At 39.6% G+C, this 24,021-nt stretch overlaps 1 protein-coding gene across 2 annotated transcripts in view; it reads right to left on the reverse strand.

Annotated features, from left to right (window-relative positions):
- LOC133612574 (neural-cadherin-like) overlaps positions 1 to 24,021 on the reverse strand; it is a 347,009-nt gene that overhangs the window by 140,706 nt on the left and 182,282 nt on the right. For both annotated transcript variants that reach the window (XM_061970110.1, XM_061970109.1), the window contains exons 9-12: positions 21,868 to 22,036; positions 19,540 to 19,710; positions 13,979 to 14,151; positions 2,120 to 2,287 (exon numbers count right to left, since the gene is read on the reverse strand). In XM_061970110.1, the coding sequence (XP_061826094.1) occupies positions 2,120 to 2,287; positions 13,979 to 14,151; positions 19,540 to 19,710; positions 21,868 to 22,036 (681 nt within the window). The remainder of the gene's footprint in view (positions 1 to 2,119; positions 2,288 to 13,978; positions 14,152 to 19,539; positions 19,711 to 21,867; positions 22,037 to 24,021) is intronic.

A 24,021-nucleotide genomic window follows, 5' to 3' on the forward strand; every position in this document is an offset into this window, starting at 1 on the left:
AAAGTGAGAGTGAAGGACTAGAGGGCAGTGGGAGCGATTCAGATAGGGAAGATACTGTGAGAGGCGGGTGGGACCTGATATTCAGCTGGGAATGACTAAAACAGTAAATAAACACAAGACATAAATATACTCTATTAGCCACAACACAACCAGGCTTATATGTAATATGCCACAAATTAGTCCCGCATAACAAACACCTCCCCCCTCCCGTCCATATAACCCGCCAATACAACTCAAACACCTGCACAACACACTCAATCCCACAGCCCAAAGTACCGTTCACCTCCCCAAAGTTCATACAGCACATATATTTCCCCAAAGTCCCCAAAGTTACGTACGTGACATGCACATAGCGGCACGCACGTACAGGCAAGCAATCAAATGTTTGAAAGCCGCAGCAGCATGCGTACTCAAGGTACCGCGTCTGCGTATCCAACTCAAAGTCCTCCTGGTAAGAGTCTCTGTTGTCCCAGTTCTCTACAGGCCAATGGTAAAGCTTGACTGTCATCTTTCGGGAATGTAAACAATGAAACACCGGCTGTGTTATCCGGCACAACAGTTAAGGGGTGCATTCTACGGCGGGGGTGCGTTATCCGGCACAACACCTGCCGCAATACACCGCTTCCCACCTACAGCTTTCTTCTTTGCTGTCTCCATTGTTCATTGAACAAATTGCAAAAGATTCACCAACACAGATGTCCAGAATACTGTGGAATTTTGCGATGAAAACAGACGACTTAAAACCTGGCCACCATGCTGTCCCAAAATGTCCTCTACAATCCGTGACGTCACGCGCAGGCGTCATCATACCGAGACGTTTTCAGCAGGATATTTCGCGCGAAATTTAAAATTGCACTTTAGTAAGCTAACCCGGCCGTATTGGCATGTGTTGGAATGTTAAGATTTCATCATTGATATATAAACTATCAGACTGCGTGGTCGGTACTAGTGGGTTTCAGTAGGCCTTTAATTTATTCCGTAAAGGGAGCAGAATGTTTGTTGAAAAGTTTGAACTTGGTGTTTATTTATATAATATTATTATAATATTAAGCCAAGTACATGCATAAAAATTTGATTAAAGGGTACAAAATGCATTCGATGTATTACATAAGTAATAAATGGTTTTATAATGTTGGGTACATGAGTTAAAAATGCCACAGTGTCAAATTATAAGGTTTATGCATTTTGTGGTGAGCTTGCATACAGTTTTGGATGATTTTAATCATTCAGCGAGTGTGCAGGTGTACCTAATGCTGTGATTGGGTGACTCTATGTAATGTTTATGAAGTTTATTTTCAACAGTGTCTGTAAAATAAATAGCGGTAAGGACTTCAAGCTATAATTTTAAACACTGTACATTTTCAAAAGATAAACTATGATGCCTCTGGAGAGGGTGGGCGGGGTTTCATTTGCTATCTGGGAACGCCTCCAGAATCAAACATCGAGCAGACAGACTCAAAAAACGGATCATAAATGTGACAGTGAAGCAAAATGTAGGCAACATTTACACCAATGCATATCCAATACATATTAGCTAGACCACAAATGTAGATTACAATCATCATAAGTGTTTTTACAACAACAAAGAAGTATCCGATTGGTATGTTACAGGAAAAAGTGATATTTGGCCATCCCTACAACATGTTAATCAAAATGCAAGCATCAATTGCTTTATTCTGACTTTTCCAAATATCCTCACCAACATTTAATAGAGCCAGGTAAAGGTGTTGAAATACTAAAAAGTGAAAATAATATCAGCCACACCTTTTCCAGATTCTTACCAAAATGTAATAGGTTAATTATGTGTATAAATCTTCCACCCCTTCGTCAGTTTCATAGTGTCAACCAAAATAATGGCGCTCTAGCTTTTCATATTGTTTGATTTTAATTTATGCTGTCAGTATCAATACTGCAATATATCTTTATCCTGGCTGTAGCTTGCAGATGTGTATAACTGCACAACATGATGATGTCAAGTATTGAATGTACCTTATATAACTGCTTGTATATTACTGTGCAAGTGTACATAATGTGCTGGTAGAGTGTGCAGATTTCATCTTGCTTTCTCGCTCTAACACACACACACACATACACACACACAAACACACACTCTCTGTACCACTATGGATGTGTCTCTGGTCGTGTTTTCAAGAATAATGACGCTGTAAATCTCCTCTTCCCACTGTGGTGGTTGATTCTTTACGTTGGTGATGGTGACGGCCAGCTCCACAGAAGAGCTTCGGTTCCCTCCATCAGTTGCAATGATCTCCCGTGTGATGTAGGTCCTCTGGGGGTTGACAGAGCACAAACGAAAGGTATAAGTTAATGAGGGATGTCATCATTTGCAGTAAAATCAAATCATGTGATTAATGGATTTAACCATTTAAAGCTCACTAATGCTTTAGTCAGATGTATTATTATTAAAATGTATTTCATTGTATGTCTTCATAAATATGCTGAAACATAATGATTATTGTCATTCCTTTTTATGTCATTATTTTTGTTGTTGCTTGAAAACAAATAATTGCCAACTTCTCAACTCGGACAGATTCTGTCATGACATGGACTATGGCGGGTTTGTTTTTCCGAGATTCAATAAAAGTTGGAGCGGACATGGCGTGAAGGTAAGGACATAATTATTTTTACTAGAACAAAAAGAACAAACAAAAGGCGCGCACAAGGCGGAGGTACAAACTTGACTATGAAACAAAAACTTACACTTAACGTAGACTAAGGACATGAAACAAAAGAACTGCTAAACGTGACATGAATAAACAAAAACTTACTTGGAACAAGCATGGAAATGATCATGGAACAATGGCATGGAATCAACGCATAAGTGACAAGGGTAACAGCAGATAATGTCGCCAGGCCGACCAACAGAAAAAGACAGGCTTAAATAACAGTGATTGGTGACAGGTGTGTGAGTCCAAACGTGGAACAGGTGAAACTAATGGGTAACCATGGAAACAAAACAAGGGAGTGAACAATCAGGAACTAAAAAGCGTCCAAAAAACAAACAGCACATGGCCAAACAAAAACATGATCAACACAGACATGACAGAAACCCACAATAATGGCCATGTTTAGACACATTCATGCGTTTAGCGAAAATACCACGGTCAAAACCTTCGTTTTAATTGTTTACTCGGTAAATCAATAATGTTTACTCGGTAAACCAACATCCAAACTGCTTTCAACATCTATGACGTTTAACACAAATTTAAGAAGTCACATTAAGGTGAGTTGAGTTCATGAAAAGAGTTACTGCCCAAAACCATTATTAACAGTCCCCAAACAAAACACAAGTAATTGTACTTATTTGTCAAGATCTAACTGCAGGCAGAGAAAACAAATTACAATATAGAGGTGGGCCAAAGAAAAGGCAAACTAAAATTAATACATACATTGAGGTGTGGGGACCCCCTGAGGGTGTTGTCGGATGTCTCCAGCTAAATGACAGATAGTTAATAGTGAAGTTAAAGTTAAAGTACCAATGATTGTCACACATACACTAGGTGTGGCGAAGTTATTCTCTGCATTTGACCCATCACCCTCACTCCCTTGGAGGTGAGGGAAGCTGTGTGCAGCAGCGGTGGCCACGCCCTGGAATCATTTTTGGTGATTTAACCGCCAATTCCAACCCTTGATGCTGAGTGCCAAGCAGGGAGGTAATGCGTCCCATTTTTATAGTCTTTGGTATGACTCGGCCGGGATTTGAACTCACAAACTACCGATCTCAGGGCGGACACTCTAACCACAAGGCCTACTGAGCACTGAGACGTCAGAGTATGATGTCTCGTCGTCAAATGTCGATTGTGGTGAGCACTGCTCCAAGCTAGTCATTATTTTCATGCTCTTGTTTTTTCCCGTTTTTACATTTTGGACATTCCTGTCACATTGTATGAGGAACTTCAGAATCTGGTTACAGCTATAATAGTTGTTGTTGCGGTTTTTCCTTCCTTGCAATTGGGTACACCTCACCTTGCCGCCACATCTTCGACCGTGAAAATTGTATTCTCATGTCACCTACGGTGCTCGTATTGTTGACTTAAATATTTTATTTTTTAAATCTTATTTCCCCAATATTTTATTTTTATTCGGATTCATTCATTTTTCTTCATTACCGCATAGACTTTTTTATGTGGCTATAGAGTTTTGGACTCTTTATTTGCTTATTTATTAATTTATTTGATTGTTTACATGCCGTATTTGGAAAAAGCTACTGTGTGTTGCTAAATGTGTGCAGTATTGACTGAAAGACATATTTTGCCTCCATTTAGAGTATCTGTTCCCTACAGCAGTGGTTCCCAACCCCTGGGCCGTGGATCGATTGGTACCGGGCCGCACAAGAAATTAAAAAAATAAAAATTAAAAAATTTAAAAAAAAATAAAAAAAATAAAAAATTAAAAAAATTTTTTTTTATTAAATCAACATAAAAAACACAAGATACACTTAAAATTAGTGCAGCAACCCAAAAAACCTCCCTCCCCCATTTACACTCATTCACACTGATTCGCACAAAAGGGTTGTTTCTTTCTGTTATTAATATTTCTGGTTCCTAAATTATATATCAATATAGATCAATACAGTCTGCAGGGATACAGTCCGTAAGCACACATGATTGTGTTTTTTTATGACAAAAAAAAAACAACAACAAAAAAAAAACCCTACTTGTCAGGGAATTGTATTGATATAAAATAACCACAATAAATTCCCCGATGAACAGGCTTGTAGGGATGATATAGCCTCTTGTGTTTTTTCCTGACCTAACGTATATTCCGCTCTACCCCGGTATTGAACACTGTATTACGGATAAACCACAGAAACCTCAACTATATATATAACATTTTTATAAAACTAATAGATCAAAAACTCTAATGAACCAAATATTTTGTGACCCTGCAGTATTTTTACAGACCCCAAAGAGCCCTGCTTTAATATATGTATTAATGTTTCATATATTTTATCTAGTCTAATGTATTATTCAGTAATCCATTTGATTTTTCTTTAAAAAAATATTTTTTCTTTTTTTTTACATCCTCTCTTCTTTTCTCTCCCTGTTAGAAAACACGGGAAGTGAACAAGCCTCTAAAGACAAAAGCTGAACACTAAAATGATTGCAGTATTACATTTCCTCAACCTGCGAAATGTGTCCTCACATTTTATTCTATCCAGACAATCAAGATTCTGACTAAGGTTCATGTAGCAAGTGTATGTGTCAACATTTTAAACACAAATTATCAGTAATTGTTGAGACATACAGGAGAGATAGGATTAAAATAGCTCTGCTTCCTTCTACTCCTTTTTAGACATGTTGAATTGCACGAATATAATCAGGTTTACTCCAGGTAATCACTGAGCAAAACATGCATGTGAAGTGAAAGGCGTGTTTTGAAGTGCGGCGATTCCTTGTTTAAAGCGTCATCTTTATCGTTGGTTTTGAAGCCCAAATACCTCCATAGTGCGCTTCACGCATACCGTATTTTTCGGACTATAAGTCACAGTTTTTTTCATAGTTTGGGCTCCAGTGCGATTTATACATGTTTTTTTCCTTCTTTATTATGCATTTTCGGCAGGTGCGACTTATACTCCGAAAAATACGGTACTCTTTATTAACCAGTAGAATTGTCTGGTTTTTTTGCCATTTGTCCTCTCCAAGTTGTTATTGCTTGTATGCACTTTGTGTGTGCGTTTTGACACACTCAACATCATGCACCTCGGCTCTGTAGTCACCAATGCAGATGAAAGAACGGTACCGGTACTTTTCAAAGGCATTATAGTACCGAGTTCAATCAATTAGTATCGCGGTAAATGGTGAATGGGTTATACTTGTATAGCGCTTTTCTACCTTCAAGGTACTCAAAGCGCTTTGACACTATTTCCACATTCACCCATTCATACACACATTCACACACTGATGACCCATCAGGAGCAAGGGTGAAGTGTCTTGCTCAAGGGCACAACGGACATGACGAGGTTGGTCGAAGGTGGGGATCGAACCACGCCGACCCCCGTACTTTTAGTACTGGTATACCGTACAACCCAACTTTGTACCATTATTTGCACAGGGCGGTATTGTGTACCGTATTTTTCGGAGTATAAGTCGCACCGGAGTATAAGTCGCACCTGCCGAAAATGCATAATAAAGAAGGAAAAAAACATACACAAATCGCACTGGAACCCGGCCAAACTATGAAAAAAACTGCGACTTATAGTCCGAAAAATACGGTAAATGTAATTAGTGAGAAATCCTAACAATAAATTGAAGGCTAATGTACTGTATTTACCTTCTATGAGTGCTCTTTAAAACTCTAAAATGAATGCTGAGTTTTGAAGAGACTCCATTATTACAATAAAATGTGAATCAGCTGTTTGTGGTGGTATTTTAATTATATTTCCATCCTAACCTGAAGCAATATAAAATCCGACCAGGAAATAATTCAAATGCATTTAATTAGGCAAAGAACAACAAAAGCAACAATAGGAGTTTATCAAGCTGAGAGTCAGGAGACACAAAATAATCCTTACTACTGTACTTACTCAGTAATTTAATCACCAGGAAATAAAGATGTTGATGAACACTTTTGGACACAATAGCTCCAAATTAAGTTAACACCTCGTAATTGTTTTTGGCTCTTTACTTTTTCAATATAACCTTAAATATCTGCATTCCACTCAAGAAAATATTGGTGTTAAACATTCACATCTATTTAGTCCCCTCAAGATGGTATTTTGTCTCTTGCATTCAAGCCATGGCATTTTTTATGTCTCATAGAAAATTGCAGAATGTTCTCAAGGCAAATCAGGGTCTGAGTCTACCACTTTGCTATTGTAGTCTCATACAAAGGAAACATCAGAATGGTATTCTTCCATTCCAGTGACAGTTCAGTTTGCTTTTTTGGAGGCAGCATAATTATTTTGTGAAATATTAAAACCGGAGAAGAAATCTTGTAGTCAGTGATGTCGCTACAGCTGCTGCTTTAATTGCATGGTGAATGACTTCTGACCCCGTGTTCATACCAAACCATCTTACTTATATGCTTCCATTAATTCTTCCAACAGTGTGTGCAGTTATCATTACTGTCTCTGGCATATGAATGTAGTGCTGTTCTACATTAGTAAACATGTTGGGAATAAAACCACCAATGGAAAAATGTCTTAGACTCTACCTGAGAAGTTTAACAATTAATGAAGGGCTTTTTATAATCGGGAGTTAAACCACAATAATTGTGGGATGATTCAAAATCTGTCTGAAGTCATTGTAAAATATGCAACAGCTTTGTTCGGTGCGGTTTTAAGCTTAAAGGCCTACTGAAACCCACTACTACCGACCACGCAGTCTGATACTTTATATATCAATGATGAAATCTTAACATTGCAACACATGCCAATACAGCCGGGTTAGCTTACTAAAGTGCAATTTTAAATTTTGCGCAAAATATCCTGCTGAAAACGTCTCGGTATGATGACGTCAGCGCGTGACGTCACGGATTGTGGAGGACATTTTGGGACAGCATGGTGGCCAGCTATTAAGTCATCTGTTTTCATCGCAAAATTCCACAGTATTCTGGACATCTGTGTTGGTGAATCTTTTGCAATTTGTTCAATGAACAATGGAGACAGCAAAGAAGAAAGCTGTAGGTGGGAAGCGGTGTATTGCGGCCGACTGCAGCAACACAAACACAGCCGGTGTTTCATTGTTTACATTACCGAAAGATGACAGTCAAGCTTTACCATTGGCCTGTGGAGAACTGGGACAACAGAGACTCTTACCAGGAGGACTTTGAGTTGGATATGCAGACACAGTACCGTGAGTACGCATGCAGCTGCGGCTTCCAAACATTTGATCGCTTGCCCGTACGTGCGTGTCGCTATGTGCATGTCTTTGGGGAAATAAATGTGCTGTATAAACTTTGGGGAGGTGAACGATACTTTGGGCTGTGGGATTGAGTGTGTTGTGCAGGTGTTTGAGTTGTATTGGCGGGTTATATGGACGGGAGGGGGGAGGTGTTTGTTATGCAGGATTAATTTGTGGCATTTTAAATATAAGCCTGGTTGTGTTGTGGCTAATAGAGTATATATATGTCTTGTGTTTATTTACTGTTTTAGTCATTCCCAGCTGAATATCAGGTCCCACCCGCCTCTCACAGCATCTTCCCTATCTGAATCGCTCCCACTGCCCTCTAGTCCTTCACTCTTACTTTCCTCATCCACGAATCTTTCATCCTCGCTCAAATTAGTGGGGAAATTGTCGCTTTCTCGGTCCGAATCGCTCTCGCTGCTGGTGGCCATGATTGTAAACAATGTGCAGATGTGAGGAGCTCCACAACCTGTGACGTCACGCTACTCATCTGCTACTTCCAGTACAGGCAAGGCTTTTTTATCAGCGACCAAAAGTTGCAAACTTTATCGTCGATGTTCTCTACTAAATCCTTTCAGCAAAAATATGGCAATATCACGAAATGATCAAGTATGACACATAGAATGGACCTGCTATCCCTGTTTAAATAAGAAAATCGCATTTCAGTAGGCCTTTAAGACTTTCAATTTTGCATGAAGTCGGGGGCGAGGGGGCGAGGGGTTGATTACCACAGGCTTCTGACACCCGTGCGGTTTTAAAAATGATGCTGAATAATACACAGCTCTGGGTGTGATTGCAAGTTTCTGTCCGTAAAACAATTGCATTGTTAAATAATGAAATTGATAGAAGAAAAAAAAACTAGTCAACACTTCTGTAAAATGCAAAAAAAATTTAATAAATGTTTGACACTCACAATACGCAAGAAGGGTGTGGCTGATCTGAAAGGGGACCGACGTGTCAAGACTTGGACTTTGGCGTGGTTTGTTTTCCAGAGATGCATAAGAATTGGACCGGACATGGCGTGAAGTTAAATACGTGATTTAATAATGGACTTTAAAAAGTATTAAAAAAAAAGGCGCGCACAAGGCGGGGAACAAACTTGGCTAATAAAACAAAACTCGCGCAAAGGCAGAACTATGGAGAAAAAAAAGGAACAAACAAAAGGCGCTCACAGCGGAGGTACAAAACAGTGGTTTGAATAAACAAAAAACTTACGTGGCAAGAAAAGAGCAGCATGAATTATGACCTGGACAGAGTAAGCAGCATGAATGTGATGTCACCAGGCCGACCAACAGAAAATGACAGGCTTAAATAGTCATGTGGTGATTGAAAACAGGTGCGTGAGTTCAAATGAATCAGGTGCGTGAGTCCTGAGGACAGGGGAACTGATTGGTAGTCATGGAAACAAAACAGGGAGTGAAAAAACAGAAACTGACAGAGTGCAAAAACCAAACAGAACATAGCCAAACTAAACATGATCACCAAGACATGACACTACGATGATTTTAATCACACACTTTCCTTGTGGTTTAGATCAGTGTTTTTCAACCTTTATCCTCTGCATTTGACCCATCACCCTTGATCACCCCCTGGGAGGTGAGGGGAGCAGTGGGCAACAGCGGTGCCGTACCCAGAAATAATTTTTGGTGATTTAACCCCCAATTCCAACCCTTGATGCTGAGTGCCAAGCAGGGAGGTAATGGGTCCCATTTTTATAGTTTTTGGTATGATTTGGCCGGGGTTTGAACTCACAACCTACCGATCTCAGGGCGGACACTCTAACCACTAGGCCACTAGTTTTGTTTCAGCACCCTTGTTTTGCGTTTTTATGGTTGTCATGGGTGCTGATTATGTTCACCTGACTCTAATCAGCGTGCTAGTTAGTCCTGCCTTCCCCCGTCACTCAGTCAGGTGCTTTTGTTTGCTTTACACAACTGCTACGTTGGATGTGTTCCAGTTCCCTGTGTGTGTCTTACGCTAAGTCCCGTCTTGGTGTTTTCCTTGTGAGCTATTCCACTAGCTTTCCTTGTGTTAGGCACGCTTCGTTTGGTTTGTTCCTTTTTTGTTTTACGATTTATGGGAATAAATAATTTCCTACCTGCACGCTGTCTGCGGAGTTTCTGCTGCATCGTCGGAAGAACAATCCGCGTATCACCATGCCTCATCCCCGTTACATTAAATGTTGGATATGCTTTGTCGAAAATTTTGCGCAGATTCTGCTCCACAGCCCTTTTATAACTCGTTTTTTGAGTCTGTCTGCAAGATGTTCAACTCTGGAGCTGTTTCCAGATTGTAAATGAAACCACCCCCCACCCACTACAAAAGTATCAATTAATATTTGGAAAATGTACAATGTTTAAAAATATATATTGAGGTCACCGCAGCATTTTTTTTCCCAGACACGGTTTAAAACAAAATTCATAAACACTAGGGTTGCAAATCTTTGGGTGTCCCATGATTCGATTCAATATTGATTCTTGGGGTCACGATTCGATTATAAATCGATTTTTTTTTCCGATTCAACGCGATTCTCGATTCAAAAACGATATTTTTCCGATTCAAAACGATTCTCTATTCATTCAATACATAGGATTTCAGCAGGATCTACCCCGGTCTGCTGACATGCATAGATTTTTGTAAAAAGCTTTAATAATTGTAAAGGACAATGTTTTATCAACTGATTGCAATAATGTAAATTTGTTTCAACTATTAAATGAACCAAAAATATGACTTATTTTACCTTTGTGAAAATATTGGACACAGTGTGTTGTCAAGCTTATGAGATGCGATGCAAGTGTAAGCCACTGTGACACTATTGTTCTTTTTTTTTTTTTTTATAAATGTCTAATGATAATGTCAATGAGGGATCTTTAATCACTGCTATGTTGAAATTTTAACTAATATTGATACTGTTGTTGATAATATTAATTTTTGTTTCATTACTTTTGGATTGTTCTGTGTCGTGTTTGTGTCTCCTCTCAATTGCTCTGTTTATTGCTGTTCTGAGTGTTGCTGGGTCGGGTTTGGTTTTGGAATTGGATTGCATTGTTATGGTATTGCTGTGTATTGTTTTTTTGGATTAATTAATTTAAAAAAGTTTTTAAAAAATTTAAAAAATAAAAAAAAAATTTGAAAAATGAATCACACATCGTGAGAATCGCGATTTGAATTCGAATCGATTTTTTCCCACACCCCTAATAAACACTATGGATGGACACATCAATGTGGAATGCGCTCCAAACAGGTATAAAAGAAAGTGCATCTCAATCCTCCTTCAAAACCGCAATAAAAGTTCACCTCCAGGCAGCTTCAACCCTAAACTAACACCCTCCCCGGATTGTTAATAATCAAATGTAAACAATCAAATGCAGATACTTTTTCTTATGCCTTCTGAGATCTCTCTCTCTCTCTCTGCCCACTACTTGCTGTCCATATCCTACCAAGTCAGACCTACACTGTTTCAATATCCATTTCTCTGTTCTCAATTGTTGATGACTGATGATAACAACCAAAACCAACCCCCCTCCACACCCCGGATTGTAAATAATGTAAATAATTCAATGTGAGGATTTTGTGTGATGACTGTATTATGATGATAGTATATATCTGATAGTATATATCTGTATCAGGAATCAATTTAAGTGGACCCCGACTTAAACAAGTTGAAAAACTTATTCGGGTGTTACCATTTAGTGGTCAATTGTACGGAATATGTACTTCACTGTGCAACCTACTAATAAAAGTCTCAATCAATCAATCAATCAATGGACTTCGACATGGTTTGGATCCCTTCTAATATCCAAATAAGTACATCCACCTAGTAGCCGAATTGCAAACCCCCGTGAACTGAACACGCCAAAATAAATAACCATTATAATGTGACGCTTTGACATTGTTTAACATGAGTATCCAACACTGGAAGAACATGTATACATCAGAAAAGACTACATCCATCATAGGTTCCCTTTACGTTAAATAACATTGAGTTACCACATTATTATACAAAACCCAAAACCAGTGAAGTTGGCACGTTGTGTAAATCGTAAATAAAAACAGAATACAATGATTTGCTAATCCTTTTCAACTTATATTCAATTGAATAGACTGCAAAGACAAGATACTTAACGTTCGAACTGTAAAACGTTGTTATTTTTTGTAAATATTAGCTCATTTGGCATTTGATGCCTGCAACATGTTTCCAAAAAGCTGGCACAAATGACAAAAAAGACTGAGAAAGTTGAGGAATGCTCATCAAACACTTATTTGGAAAATCCCACAGGTTCAGAGGCTAATTGGGAAAAAGTGGGTGCTATGATTGGGTATAAAAGCCCTATCCTTGTCATTCACAAACAAGGATGGGGCGGGGGTCACCACTTTGTGAACAAATGCGTGAGCAAATTGTCGAACAGTTTAGGAACAACATTTCTCAAAGAGCTATTGCAAGGAATTTAGAGATCTCAACATCTATGGTACGTAATATCATCACAAGGTTCCGAGAATCTGGAGAAATCACTGCACGTAAGCAGCAAGGCTGAAAACCAACATTGAATTCCCGTGACTTTCGATCCCTCAGGCGGTACTGCATCAAAAACTAACATCAGTGTGTAAAGGATATCACCAAATGGGCTCAGGAACACTTCAGAAAACCACTGTCTGTAACTACAGTCGGTTGCTTCATCTGTAAGTGCAAGTTAAAACTCTACTAGGGGCGGCATGGCATAGTGGGTAGAGCAACCGTGCCAGAAACCTGAGGGTTGCAGGTTCGCTCCCCGCCTCTTACCATCCAAATATCGCTGCCGTTGTGTCCTTGGGCGGGACACTTCACCCTTTGCCCCCGGTGCCACTCACACCGGTGAATTGAATGATGAATGATAGGTGGTGGTCGGAGGGGCCGTTGGCGCAAATTGCAGCCACGCTTCCGTCAGTCTACCCCAGGGCAGCTGTGGCTATGAAAGTAGCTTACCACCACCAGGTGTGAATGAATGATGGGTTCTACATGTAAAGCGACTTTGGGTACTTAGAAAAGCGCTATATAAATCCCAGGTATTATTATTATTATTACTATGCAAAGCGAAAGCCATTTATCAACAACACCCAGTAACGCCGCCGGCTTCGCTGGGCCAAAGCTCATCGAAGATGGACTGATGCAAAGTGGAAAAGTGTTCTGTGGTCTGACGAGTCCACATTTCAATTTGTTTTTGGAAACTGTGGACGTTGTGTCCTCCGGAACAATGAGGAAAAGAATAATTCAGATTGTTCTAGGCGCAAAGTTCAAAAGCCAGCATCTGTGATGATATGGGGGTGTATTAGTGCCCAAAGCATGGGTAACTTACACATCAGGTTTTGGAGCAACATATGTTGCAACGTTATCATGGACGCCCCTGCTTATTTCAGCAAGACAATGCAAAGCCACGTGTTACAACAGCGTGGCTTCATAGTAAAAGACTGCGGGTACTAGACTGGCCTGCCTGTAGTCCAGACCTGTCTCCCATTGAAAATGTGTGGCGCATTATGAAGCCTAAAATACCACAACGGACACCCTGAACTGTTGAACAACTTGAGCTGTACATCAAGCAAGAATGGGAAATAATTCCACCTCAAAAGCTTCAAAAATTGATCTCCTCCGTTCCCAAACAATCAAACATTAAATATCTTGTCTTTGCAGTCTATTCAATTGAATATAAGTTGAAAAGGATATGTAAATCATTGTATTCTGTTTTTATTTACGAATTACACAACATGCCAACTTCACTGGTTTTGTACTTAATAGAGTAATAGTACGTATCATAGGCAATTTTCAGGCTACTAACCAAGGCAAAGCATAATTAAACACATGGAAGAATTTAATTTGTGATAATAAGCTCAGGAAGACAATGTGCTCTATTTAAAACAATCTGGTTCTTTAATTGTCTTTGAGTGGTACACAGTCTTCTGGTTAATCACAAAGGGACAAGCTGTAGAAAATGGACGGATGGATGCATTCTCTGTGTTCCACTTTTGTAATTTGTCCAGTCAATGCCCAGTATGATGGATATGTACAGCTCAATGTGGTGCAATTACATATGTGGTGACCCACTAATTTATTACGTTAACGCTATGTTGATAGGACTGACCTGTGATATGGGCTGGTTTACGTATACCCATCCTGTGACAGCATTGACCTTTAGGTACTCCGGTTGCTCCACAGACATGAAGTAAGTGACTGCAGCATTAGTCCCAAAGTCATCGTCATGAGCCGCCACACGCAGGAAACTAGTGCCGACCGGCGTGTCCTCTCTCAAAAAGTCTGCAAGGAAAACACATAATAAAGAAGGTGCATTTATTGGAATACATGTACGGTATGTTTACATTGCATTGGAAACAAAAACATATCAAATATTAATGTGTAGTCACTGGGAATAGAACTTCACACAAGATGCTTTTCACATACAAAACATTCGCTACACCTGCACCTGCATCTAATGAAATCCAATACAAGAGCCGAATACAAATTGGGCCTTCTTACAATATCAACTAGAAAATCAGTAAGACTGCAGACCTCCGCCAGGCCTTATCTCCCAGTAATGCAAAAGTCCTGAATTCAGACAGTGATACGGATCATCCCCAAAATGTGACAACTGGTTCCTTATCCGATTTCTGACATTTCCTGAAAAGTAGGAAATGTCAATAACTTTTCGAGGTATCTATAGCAGAATGAAAGAAACAGAGTGAAGCTCTTGGCAGCCATCCAGTGTCTTAGTCTCTGTGGGTGGAGGTGGGGTCGTTAGAACGTAAACAGATAATAATATAGTAGAAATGATCTACTAGTTTAAATATATATATATATATATATATATATATATATATATATATATATATATACACACACATTAGGTCAGGAAAAAACACACAGGCTATTTCATCCCTACAAGCCTATTTCGCAGGTTTCCCTGCTTTTCAGGGGATTTCTTTTTATTCATATATTTATTTATATATATATATATTAGAGATGCGCGGTTTGCGGACACAACCGCGGAGTCCGCGGATTATCCGCGGATCGGGCGGATGAAATTTAAAAAAATAAGATTTTATCCGCTCGCGGGTCGGGTCGGGCGGTTTAATTAGATTTTTTTTTTTTTTTTTTTTTGCGGGTGCTGGCAGTTAAACCAATTGGGAAATATATATACATAGTTAAATGTTGTTACCCACATACGAAAAACGAGCAGGCACCTGCAGCATATGCCACAACAGAAGAAAAAAAAAAAAAGAGATGGACACTTTTACGGAGCGGAGGGACGCCTCGCCGTGGTCCGGGACCGAGGCTCCTTCCCCCGAGAGGGCCCCACCGGGAGCCGTAGCTGAGGCGATCCGCGAGAAGGGCCCGACGCACGTCCAGGGTCACTACCGCGCCCACCGCACCGACACCCCGCCTCGTCCGCTTTCGCCGCGGCCGGCGTCACGCGCAGCAGGTAAGCAGCTTACCTGCCCGCCACCCCCGTGGCCGGGGGCTCGTAACATGGGTCACTCCGCGCGCTCCGCCCGCGCAGCTTACCTGCTTGTTCGCAAAATGATTATTAGCATTCAGACAGGTTAAAATGTTGCTAAAACCATCACTTTTCTATCAGTCACAGTGACTTTTCAAAACAAAAATATTACAGCAAAAATCATATGGGTTGATTGACATGTTTATTCTGTAAGCTAACTTCAATAGTTTGAAATTATTTTGACAGTTAATGCCAGTTATCCTGTCAACCTTTCACAAGACTTCAATTTGTTAATTGAAAGTATAAATAGTATAAACACTTTTAACAGTATGTCGTGCTGTGAAATACAGCCGACAGGATGGCGCACCAAACACAAAGCAAGGCCATGCTGCAGGAGAACAAAGGACTTCTTTCATTTAAGGTTTGTGATAAACCATCAAACTCATTCGTTAAAAGGACTCTATAGTAATATAAAGCGAATTTTTCTGGACATTATCATGCAAGAAAAGTTTATTTTTGGGATCGCGATCACCGCGTAATGATTTTTAAAGGTTGCATTACATTATTAACTGTCCCATGTGATCAGCCAGTGCGATTGGAAGTCCATGCTCAATTATTGCCTCCGTAAATAAAACTTCGGCATTTATCACATCCAAAGAATCTGTTTGGGCGACGAAAAACGTTGAAAGTTTTCCACTTGTATCGCTAGCAACGGCATTAGACTTGTGTTTTTTTGTCCCAACGTGGTCTTTTACATCACTAATTCCTCCGTGTCCGATCGAAAAATCTTGTCTGCACAAGGTGCAATTCGCGTAGTTTTCACCCCTTTTTTTTTTTTAATTAATATTAGATATATAACAACGGGCGGATGGCGGGCGGATGCAGTTCTGATCAAACGTTACATCGGGTGGATGGCGGATGGTTGACGACTTTCTGCCGCGGTTGCGGATGAAATAAATTGCCTATCCGCGCATCTCTAATATATATATATCTTTTTTTTTTTTTTCCATTTATTTGTATATACTTTTTTATTTAAAAAATAATAATAAAATCAATATTAATAACACGTTCCTCTCTGTGTAGAGTTGGAATGTTCTCCCCGTGACTGATTGGGTTCTCCCACCTCCAAAGACATGCACCTGTAAATAGGTTGATTGGCAACACTAAATTGGCCCTAGTGTGTGAATGTGAGTGTGAATGTTGTCTGTCTATCTGTGTTGGCCCTGTCTTGAGGTAGCAACTTGTTCAGGGTGCCTTCCGTCCGAGTTTAGCTGGGATAGGCTCCCCACGCACCCCGACCGGGACAAGTAAATAAATGGAATGTGTAAGTTATTCTACATTAAATTGAGCTTAACTACATTAAAGTTTCCTACCAGAAAAACATAGCTGAACTATAATAAAAGGACTAACATAGCTTACTGTATTAACAATCAAAGCTTTTTTTTTTCTTAACAAACACACATTTCTGTTACGACTCTACACACCTGCCGCTGATGAGAGCTCGACGCCTTTCTTAAGCCAGCGTGTTCTGCGTTCCAGTGCCAGAACGTAGCTACCTGTATTGTTCAGTAAGCCCACACGTCTCTAGCTCCTTTTCCATATGCCTACTCACTCTTTGTGTGTGCCCTCCTCTGTGCTCATTGTGTTGTGTCCTGTTCCCTCGTCCCTCTGCTCCCCTCTGTTTCCTGGTTTTGAGCTGTGCGTCTCGCCTCCCTGGATTCCCTCTGGACTTCTTGCTGCCTCCCCGGATCTCGACCTCTCGCCTGGACACAGACCTACGAGCCTGCCTTGCCCCTTCTGGACTTCCGCACCTCTCACAACACGCACCTTCAACATTGTACGGTAACACTCACCAGCTATACGCATCACATAGTCACACCATTCGCATTTGGAGTTATTACACACGTCATTTTATTATATTAATAAATATGCCTAAGGCTAAAGGACGTCCCTGCCTCAGTGCCGTCTTCTTCTTCACTGAACCTTCACAATGTCTCCAAGTAGCAAAGGTCGCTACTCCCCAACACTGTGATTCGGATCAGTCCCTAAATGTAATGACGTTTCCCTTATCCCATTTCAGACTTTTCCAATAGGTAGACCGATGAAAATCTGCATGTAACTTTTTGACAGAGTGAACACTTGAGTCTATTCACGCACACGCATGTGCACGCGCACACACACACTTAAAGTCAATGTATTTGGGATAGACCAGTGGTTCTTAACCTTGTTGGAGGTACCGAACCCCACCAGTTTCATATGCGCAATCACCGAACCCTTCTTTAGTGAAAAATAAAATGTTTTTTTTTTTTCAAATTCAAGACAAATTTATATGTTTTTGGTAAAACTTTAGTGTGGGGAACATATTCTAAGTAACAAAGACTTAATTTAGAGTTATTTGGACACTAGGGGAACGTATTCTAAGTAATAAAGTCTTAATTTAGAGTTATTTGGTTAGGGTTAGGGTCAGGGTTAGAGGGTTTGGGTTATAATAAGGCCATGCCGAATAAGGCATTAATAAGTACTTAATAATGACTAGTTACTAATTTGCATGTTAATAAGCAACTAATTAATGGTGAATTTGTTCCCCATACTAAAGTGTTACCATGTTTTTTACTGGTGCATAAAATGAACCGTGCATGACCATCACCTTGTTCAAACAACAAAACCAACACAGTGCATAAACTCACAACAAATTACACACCTGCAAACCAGTCAGCTGTTGCCGTATCCGTAATACGCCGATAGGGAGAAGTTTGTATTTACACGATGAGTCGGGTGTGTTTTGACATCCGCCGAACCCCTGAGGCCGACTCACCGAACCCAGGTTAATAACCACTGGGAAAGACCCTTAAAATGCAGCATTTCTTCTTCGAGGGGGTTCCACACAAGCATAAAAGTAAGATAACAGTAGAAATTATCGAGATTAGGCCCAAAATCAAATCAGTTGTTTATCACATTTCTGACATTTCCTGTGCTTTTTGAGTTAATCTGCCAATTAACTAACTAACTGACTGACTGACAGACTGACGGACAAACAACTGGCAACGATAACATAACCTCCTGCTACAGGTGAAGATAATGTACTGAGGGGTATTATTTTTTCAGTATTTATTATTTTGTTGCACTTTACAGTGGTGTAGAACCTCACTGCATCATATAAGCATGTAGTCTGAAAAAGCTTTGTATTGGATATTACCATATTGTGCAGGTGTATGTAAAGTATATGAACGATCAGGTCGTGACATTAATTTATCCATACTTGCCACACTTGAGACATCCGATTATCGGAAGGTGTGTGTGTGTGTGTGTGTGTGTGTGTGTGTGTGTGTGTGTGTGTGTGTGGGGGGGGGGGGTGGTTAAGAGGGGAGGAGTATATTTACAGCTAGAATTCACCAAGTCAAGTATTTCATATATATATATATATATATATAAGAAATACTTTACTTTCAGTGAATTCTAGCTATATATATATATATATATATATATATATATACTGTATATATATTTATTTTATTATATATTTATATATGTATATATATATATATATATATATATATATATAAATAAGAGAAATACTTGAATTTCAGTGTTCACTTATTTACACATATACACACACATAACACTCATCTACTCATTGTTGAGTTAAGGGTTGAATTGTCCATCCTTGTTCTATTCTCTGTCACTATTTTTCTAACCATGCTGAACACCCTCTCTGATGATGCATTCTGCTTCGTCTCCTTGTTGTGTGCGCAGTTGTGCACTACACTCGCTAAGAGCCGTAGATGTTATTGTCACATATGCATGTACAGTAGATGGCAGTATTGTCCTGTTTAAGAGTGTCACAACATTGCTGTTTACGGCAGACGGACTGCTTTACGGTAGACGAAAATGTGACTGCTGTTGTTGTGTGTTGTTGCCGCGCTGGGAGGACGTTAATGAAACTGCCTAACAGTAAACCCACATAAGAAACCAAAAACTCGACCTCGATCATTCTACAGTTATAACGTGATTGGGCAGGCACGCTGATTATATTGTGGGAAAGCGGACGTGAAAACAGGCTGTCGACACGTCACTCAGGTCCCCCTGAATTTCGGGAGAAAATTTGTCCTGGGAGGTTTTCGGGAGAGGCGCTGAATTTCGGGAGTCTCCCGGAAAATCCGGGAGGGTTGGCAAGTATGAATTTATCAAAGCAACTGACATGAAGGACTTACACTCATAGCGCATATTCTCAAACTTGGGGCTATTGTCGTTCTCATCCACTATTTGGACAGTGAGCTGACAGATTCCAATGAGCGGTTCCTCTGCCCAATCGGTGGCCGTCACTGTAACCGAATACTCTCGCTGCCGCTCCCTGTCGAACCTCTGGGCCGTCACAATTGCTCCTGGACAGACAGAACCCAACAGTGATCAGATGTCAAGCATACATGAACACACACAAATATTCAACAAAACACTCTGCTATTCTATATCTCTAAATGCATTCATATTCCTATCTGTCCAACATCCGTTCTTTAAAGCAATTCATACAGTAATCAGTGGGTGAGTCAGGCATTCCTCTCAGGTATAAAATATTTGTTATTAAATCTCCAAGATGATGCAATTCCGGGCCTGGAAGAAATGATAGGTTCTATTCCAGATTACGTTACAATATGTATTCAGACTTGAGATCACCCTTTTCATTTGCTTTCCCTTTTTGTACAGTAATATATTTGAGACTCAAAAACCTCATTTTAAGGAAACATCCATTGATTTTTACCAAGATTATTAGCATCACCGCTCAATGGATAAAAACACAATAAAGACCACAATTTGTGTCTCTTTTAGACTGGGTAAAATATTGTGTTTCTATTACAACTAATTTCAAAATATTCCTCAGGGGTGAGATTGTGAAGAGAAAAGCAAAGATGAAGTAATTATGTCATGTCAATCATTGTGCTTACTGAACTTCTAACCAGATTGTGTTTGGCTTATTATCTGGGGATTGTTATGATATGCTTCATGCACTGTATGTATGTACAGTGGAACCCGCTTATTTTGAAACCTCTTGCACGAGCTGACTTGACTTCGACATAAATTCTTTTCAAGATAGTCCCAATCGAAAGCATTCATTGCTCGCACATTTACTTGATGAAGCTATGTCAGTTTGTTGACATTCTTTTCCTCCATTTATTTGTGTATACAATATTGTAGTTTTGTGTATGATTCTGACCTGTGATTCAGAGGCAGTTGGGTTTGCCTGCCATTATAAGAACCACTTTCAAGTACCAATTAGGTTCGTAAATTGAGGTCCCATTATAATTCAAGCTGTTTTTGGTACAATCGTGTGCCCTGTTGCCATTACCAAAAATAAACGTTGTAAACTAGTAGGCATTTTTCATTTGAGAATTGTATTGATAGGAGAATTACCTGCCAGTTGTTTGTAGTTTTTTTTTTTTTTTTTTTTTTTTTTTTTTAATTTTTTTTTTTTTTTTAAATTGGATTTCATTCTATGTCATCAGATATACAGTCGTGGTCAAAAGTTTACATACACAAATAATGTCATGGCTGTCTTGAGTTTCCAATCATTTCTACAACTCTTATTTTTTTTGTGATAGAGTGATTGACGCACATACTTGTTGGTCATAAAAAACATTCAAGAAATTAGTTTTTTTTATGATTTTTTTATGAGTCTACTGAAATTGTGACCAAATCTGCTGGGTCGAAAGTATACATACAGCAATGTTGATAACCAGAAGCTTCTGGCAAATTTTGGCCACTCCTCTTGACCAAATTGGTGCAGTTCAGCTAAATTTCTTGGTTTTCTGACATGGACTTGTTTTTTCAGCATTGTCCACACGCACCAATTTTGTCAAAAGGAGTGGTCAAGAAGCGTGTGGATGGCTACTAAAAGCGCCTTACTGCAGTGAAACTTGCCAAGGGACATGTCACCAAATATTAACATTGCTGTATGTATACTTTTGACCCAGCAAATTTGGTCACATTTTCAGTAGACCCATAATAAATTCATAAAAGAACCAAACTTCATGAATGTTTTTTGTGACAAACAGGTATGTACTCCAATCACTCTATCACAAAAACACAAGAGTTGTAGAAATGATTGGAAATTCAAGACAGCCATGACATTACAAATGTCAAAACTTTTGACCACAACTGTATGTTTTGCACTTTGTCGTCATAGTGTAGCAAAAAAATCAACCGAAATGTGACCTTTAAACCGAGGTATGAACCAACCCTAACAAATCAGATAAAATTCGATATACAAAGGCATCTGTCAGCATTTAACGTCAAATTATTGCGAATTATATTTTCTTTAAAGTGTGTTTTTATTAAGGTGCAGTGTTGCTCTGAGGTTGACCTCCTCTAAAATAGTGATGGCTTTGGGATTTCACTCCTGATGGGAAATCTGAATTAAATGACTCGTTGATCATGGTTTATCTGTTTTTTCAAATTAAGTTGAAAATAACTATTGAAATATTGTAGTCTATGCACACAATATATATTTGATGTTTCGAACCAAAGACCATCAGTGACCACTCTACCTGAGTCTGGGTGTATTCTGAAGGCAGGGATGACACTGTCTCTGTGCATTAAGCCATATTTGACTTTTCCATTTGCTCCCTCATCCGCATCCGCAGCATGCACTTGTAACACCAAAGTCCCCGTTGGCTGGTTCTCCAGCACAGAAGCCTGCTCACGATACTGCTGGCACTGAGAAAGGTAGAGAGACGGGGCGCGGAGGGATAAACAAAATAGTGACACAAAAATACCCAGATGAATCCTCATACATGACATTTCTGGCTGGAAATAGAAGACGTGGATCAAAGAAGATTAATTATGTTGAGGGTCACTGCACATTTGCAGGCAAGCCCTTCACTTGAAACACAATATTGTTGCTATCTACAGCCTAGGACCCAGAAGACCACATCTATGGAAGTGAAAACACTTGAGCTGATCCTTTTGAAGATCCAGCGATGAGCAGCTTTGTTTTGGCCAGGATCCAATCCATTACCTCTAATGAACATATGCCCGAGATAAAGAGCTGTGGAGGGCTTCTAGTTTGTAATCTGTTATAAATGCTTGCATCTCTTTAAACCAAATGACCATGAAAAAGAGACAGACACAGGAAGGAGGAGCCGATACATGCGAGCAAGGGAGATACATCAAAGAGCAATAAAGACAAACAGAAGAGAATGTTTTCTTGGTATAATAATATGGCACAGACAGTCGCGGTCACATCATATTACTAAAAGAAGCATATAGTGTAGCATCAAGTTTAAGGTCATGCTAGTGCAGGGGTCGGCAACCCAAAATGTTGAAAGAGCCTTATTGGACCAAAAATACAAAAACAAATCTGTCTGGAGCCGCAAAAAATTAAAAGCCATATTACATACAGATAGTGTGTCATGAGATATAAATTGAATTAATATGACTTAAAGGAAACTAAATGAGCTCAAATATACCTACAAATGAGGCATAATTATGCAATATGTACATATAGCTAGCCTAAATAGCATGTTAGCATCGATTAGCTCGCAGTCATGCACTGACCAAATATGTCTGATTAGCACTCCACACAAGTCAATAACATCAACAAAGCTCACCTTTGTGGATTCATGCACAACGTTAAAAGTTTGGTGGACAACATGAGACAGAAAAATAAGTGGCATAAAACACGTCCTAGAAAGTCGCAGAAAGTTATACATGTAAACAAACTAAGGTGAGTTCAAGGACTGCCAAAATTAGTAGGACAAAACGGCGCTCGCCAAATACTCGAATCAGTGAAGCATGTTTAATATAAACAGTGTGCTTTATATCAATTACGGTGGTTTGTGTCATGTTTGTCCTCCTACAGAAACCATATTAAAACAAAAAATATTTTTTTTTTCCCCTCAACTTTTTCCATTTTTCATACATTTTTGAAAAAGCTCCAGAGAGCCACTAGGGCGGCCGGTTGCCGACCCCTGTGCTAGTGCATAAAACCACACACCTTTCCTCCAGAAGGTCTTGTCTTTGGCCATGTGATGTCAGATGAAACAAAAATTGAGCTGCTTGGCCACAATACCCTGCAATATGTTTGGAGGAGAAAAGGTGAGGCCTTTAATCCCAGGAACACCATACCAACCGTCAAGCATGGTGGTGGTAGTAATATGCTCTGGGTCTGTTTTGCTACCAGTGGAACTGGTGCTTTACAGAGAGTAAATGGGACAATGAGAAAGGAGGATTGCCTCCAAATTCTTCAGGACAACCTCAAATCATCAGCCCGGATGTTGGGTCTTGGGCACAGTTGGGTGTTCCAACAGGACAATGACCCCAAACACACATCAAACGTGGTAAAGGAATGGCTAAATCAGGCTAGAATTAAGGTTTTAGAATGGCCTTCCCAAAGTCCTGACTTAAACGTGTGGACAATGCTGAACAAACAACTCCATGTCAGAAAACCAACACATTTAGCTGAACTGCACCAATTTTGTCAAGAGGAGTGGTCAAAAATTCAACCAGAAGCTTGCCAGAAGCTTCTGGATGCCTTCCAAAAGTGCCTTATTGCAGTGAAACTTGCCAAGGGACATGCAGCCAAATATTAACATTGCTGTATGTATACTTTTGACTCAGCAGATTTGGTCACATTTTCAGTAGATCCATAATAAATTCATAAAAAAAAAAAATCTTCATGAATGTTTTTTTGTGACAAACAA

The sequence above is a fragment of the Nerophis lumbriciformis genome, linkage group LG10 (assembly GCF_033978685.3).
Source record: "Nerophis lumbriciformis linkage group LG10, RoL_Nlum_v2.1, whole genome shotgun sequence".
NCBI classification, from domain to species: Eukaryota; Metazoa; Chordata; class Actinopteri; order Syngnathiformes; family Syngnathidae; genus Nerophis; species Nerophis lumbriciformis.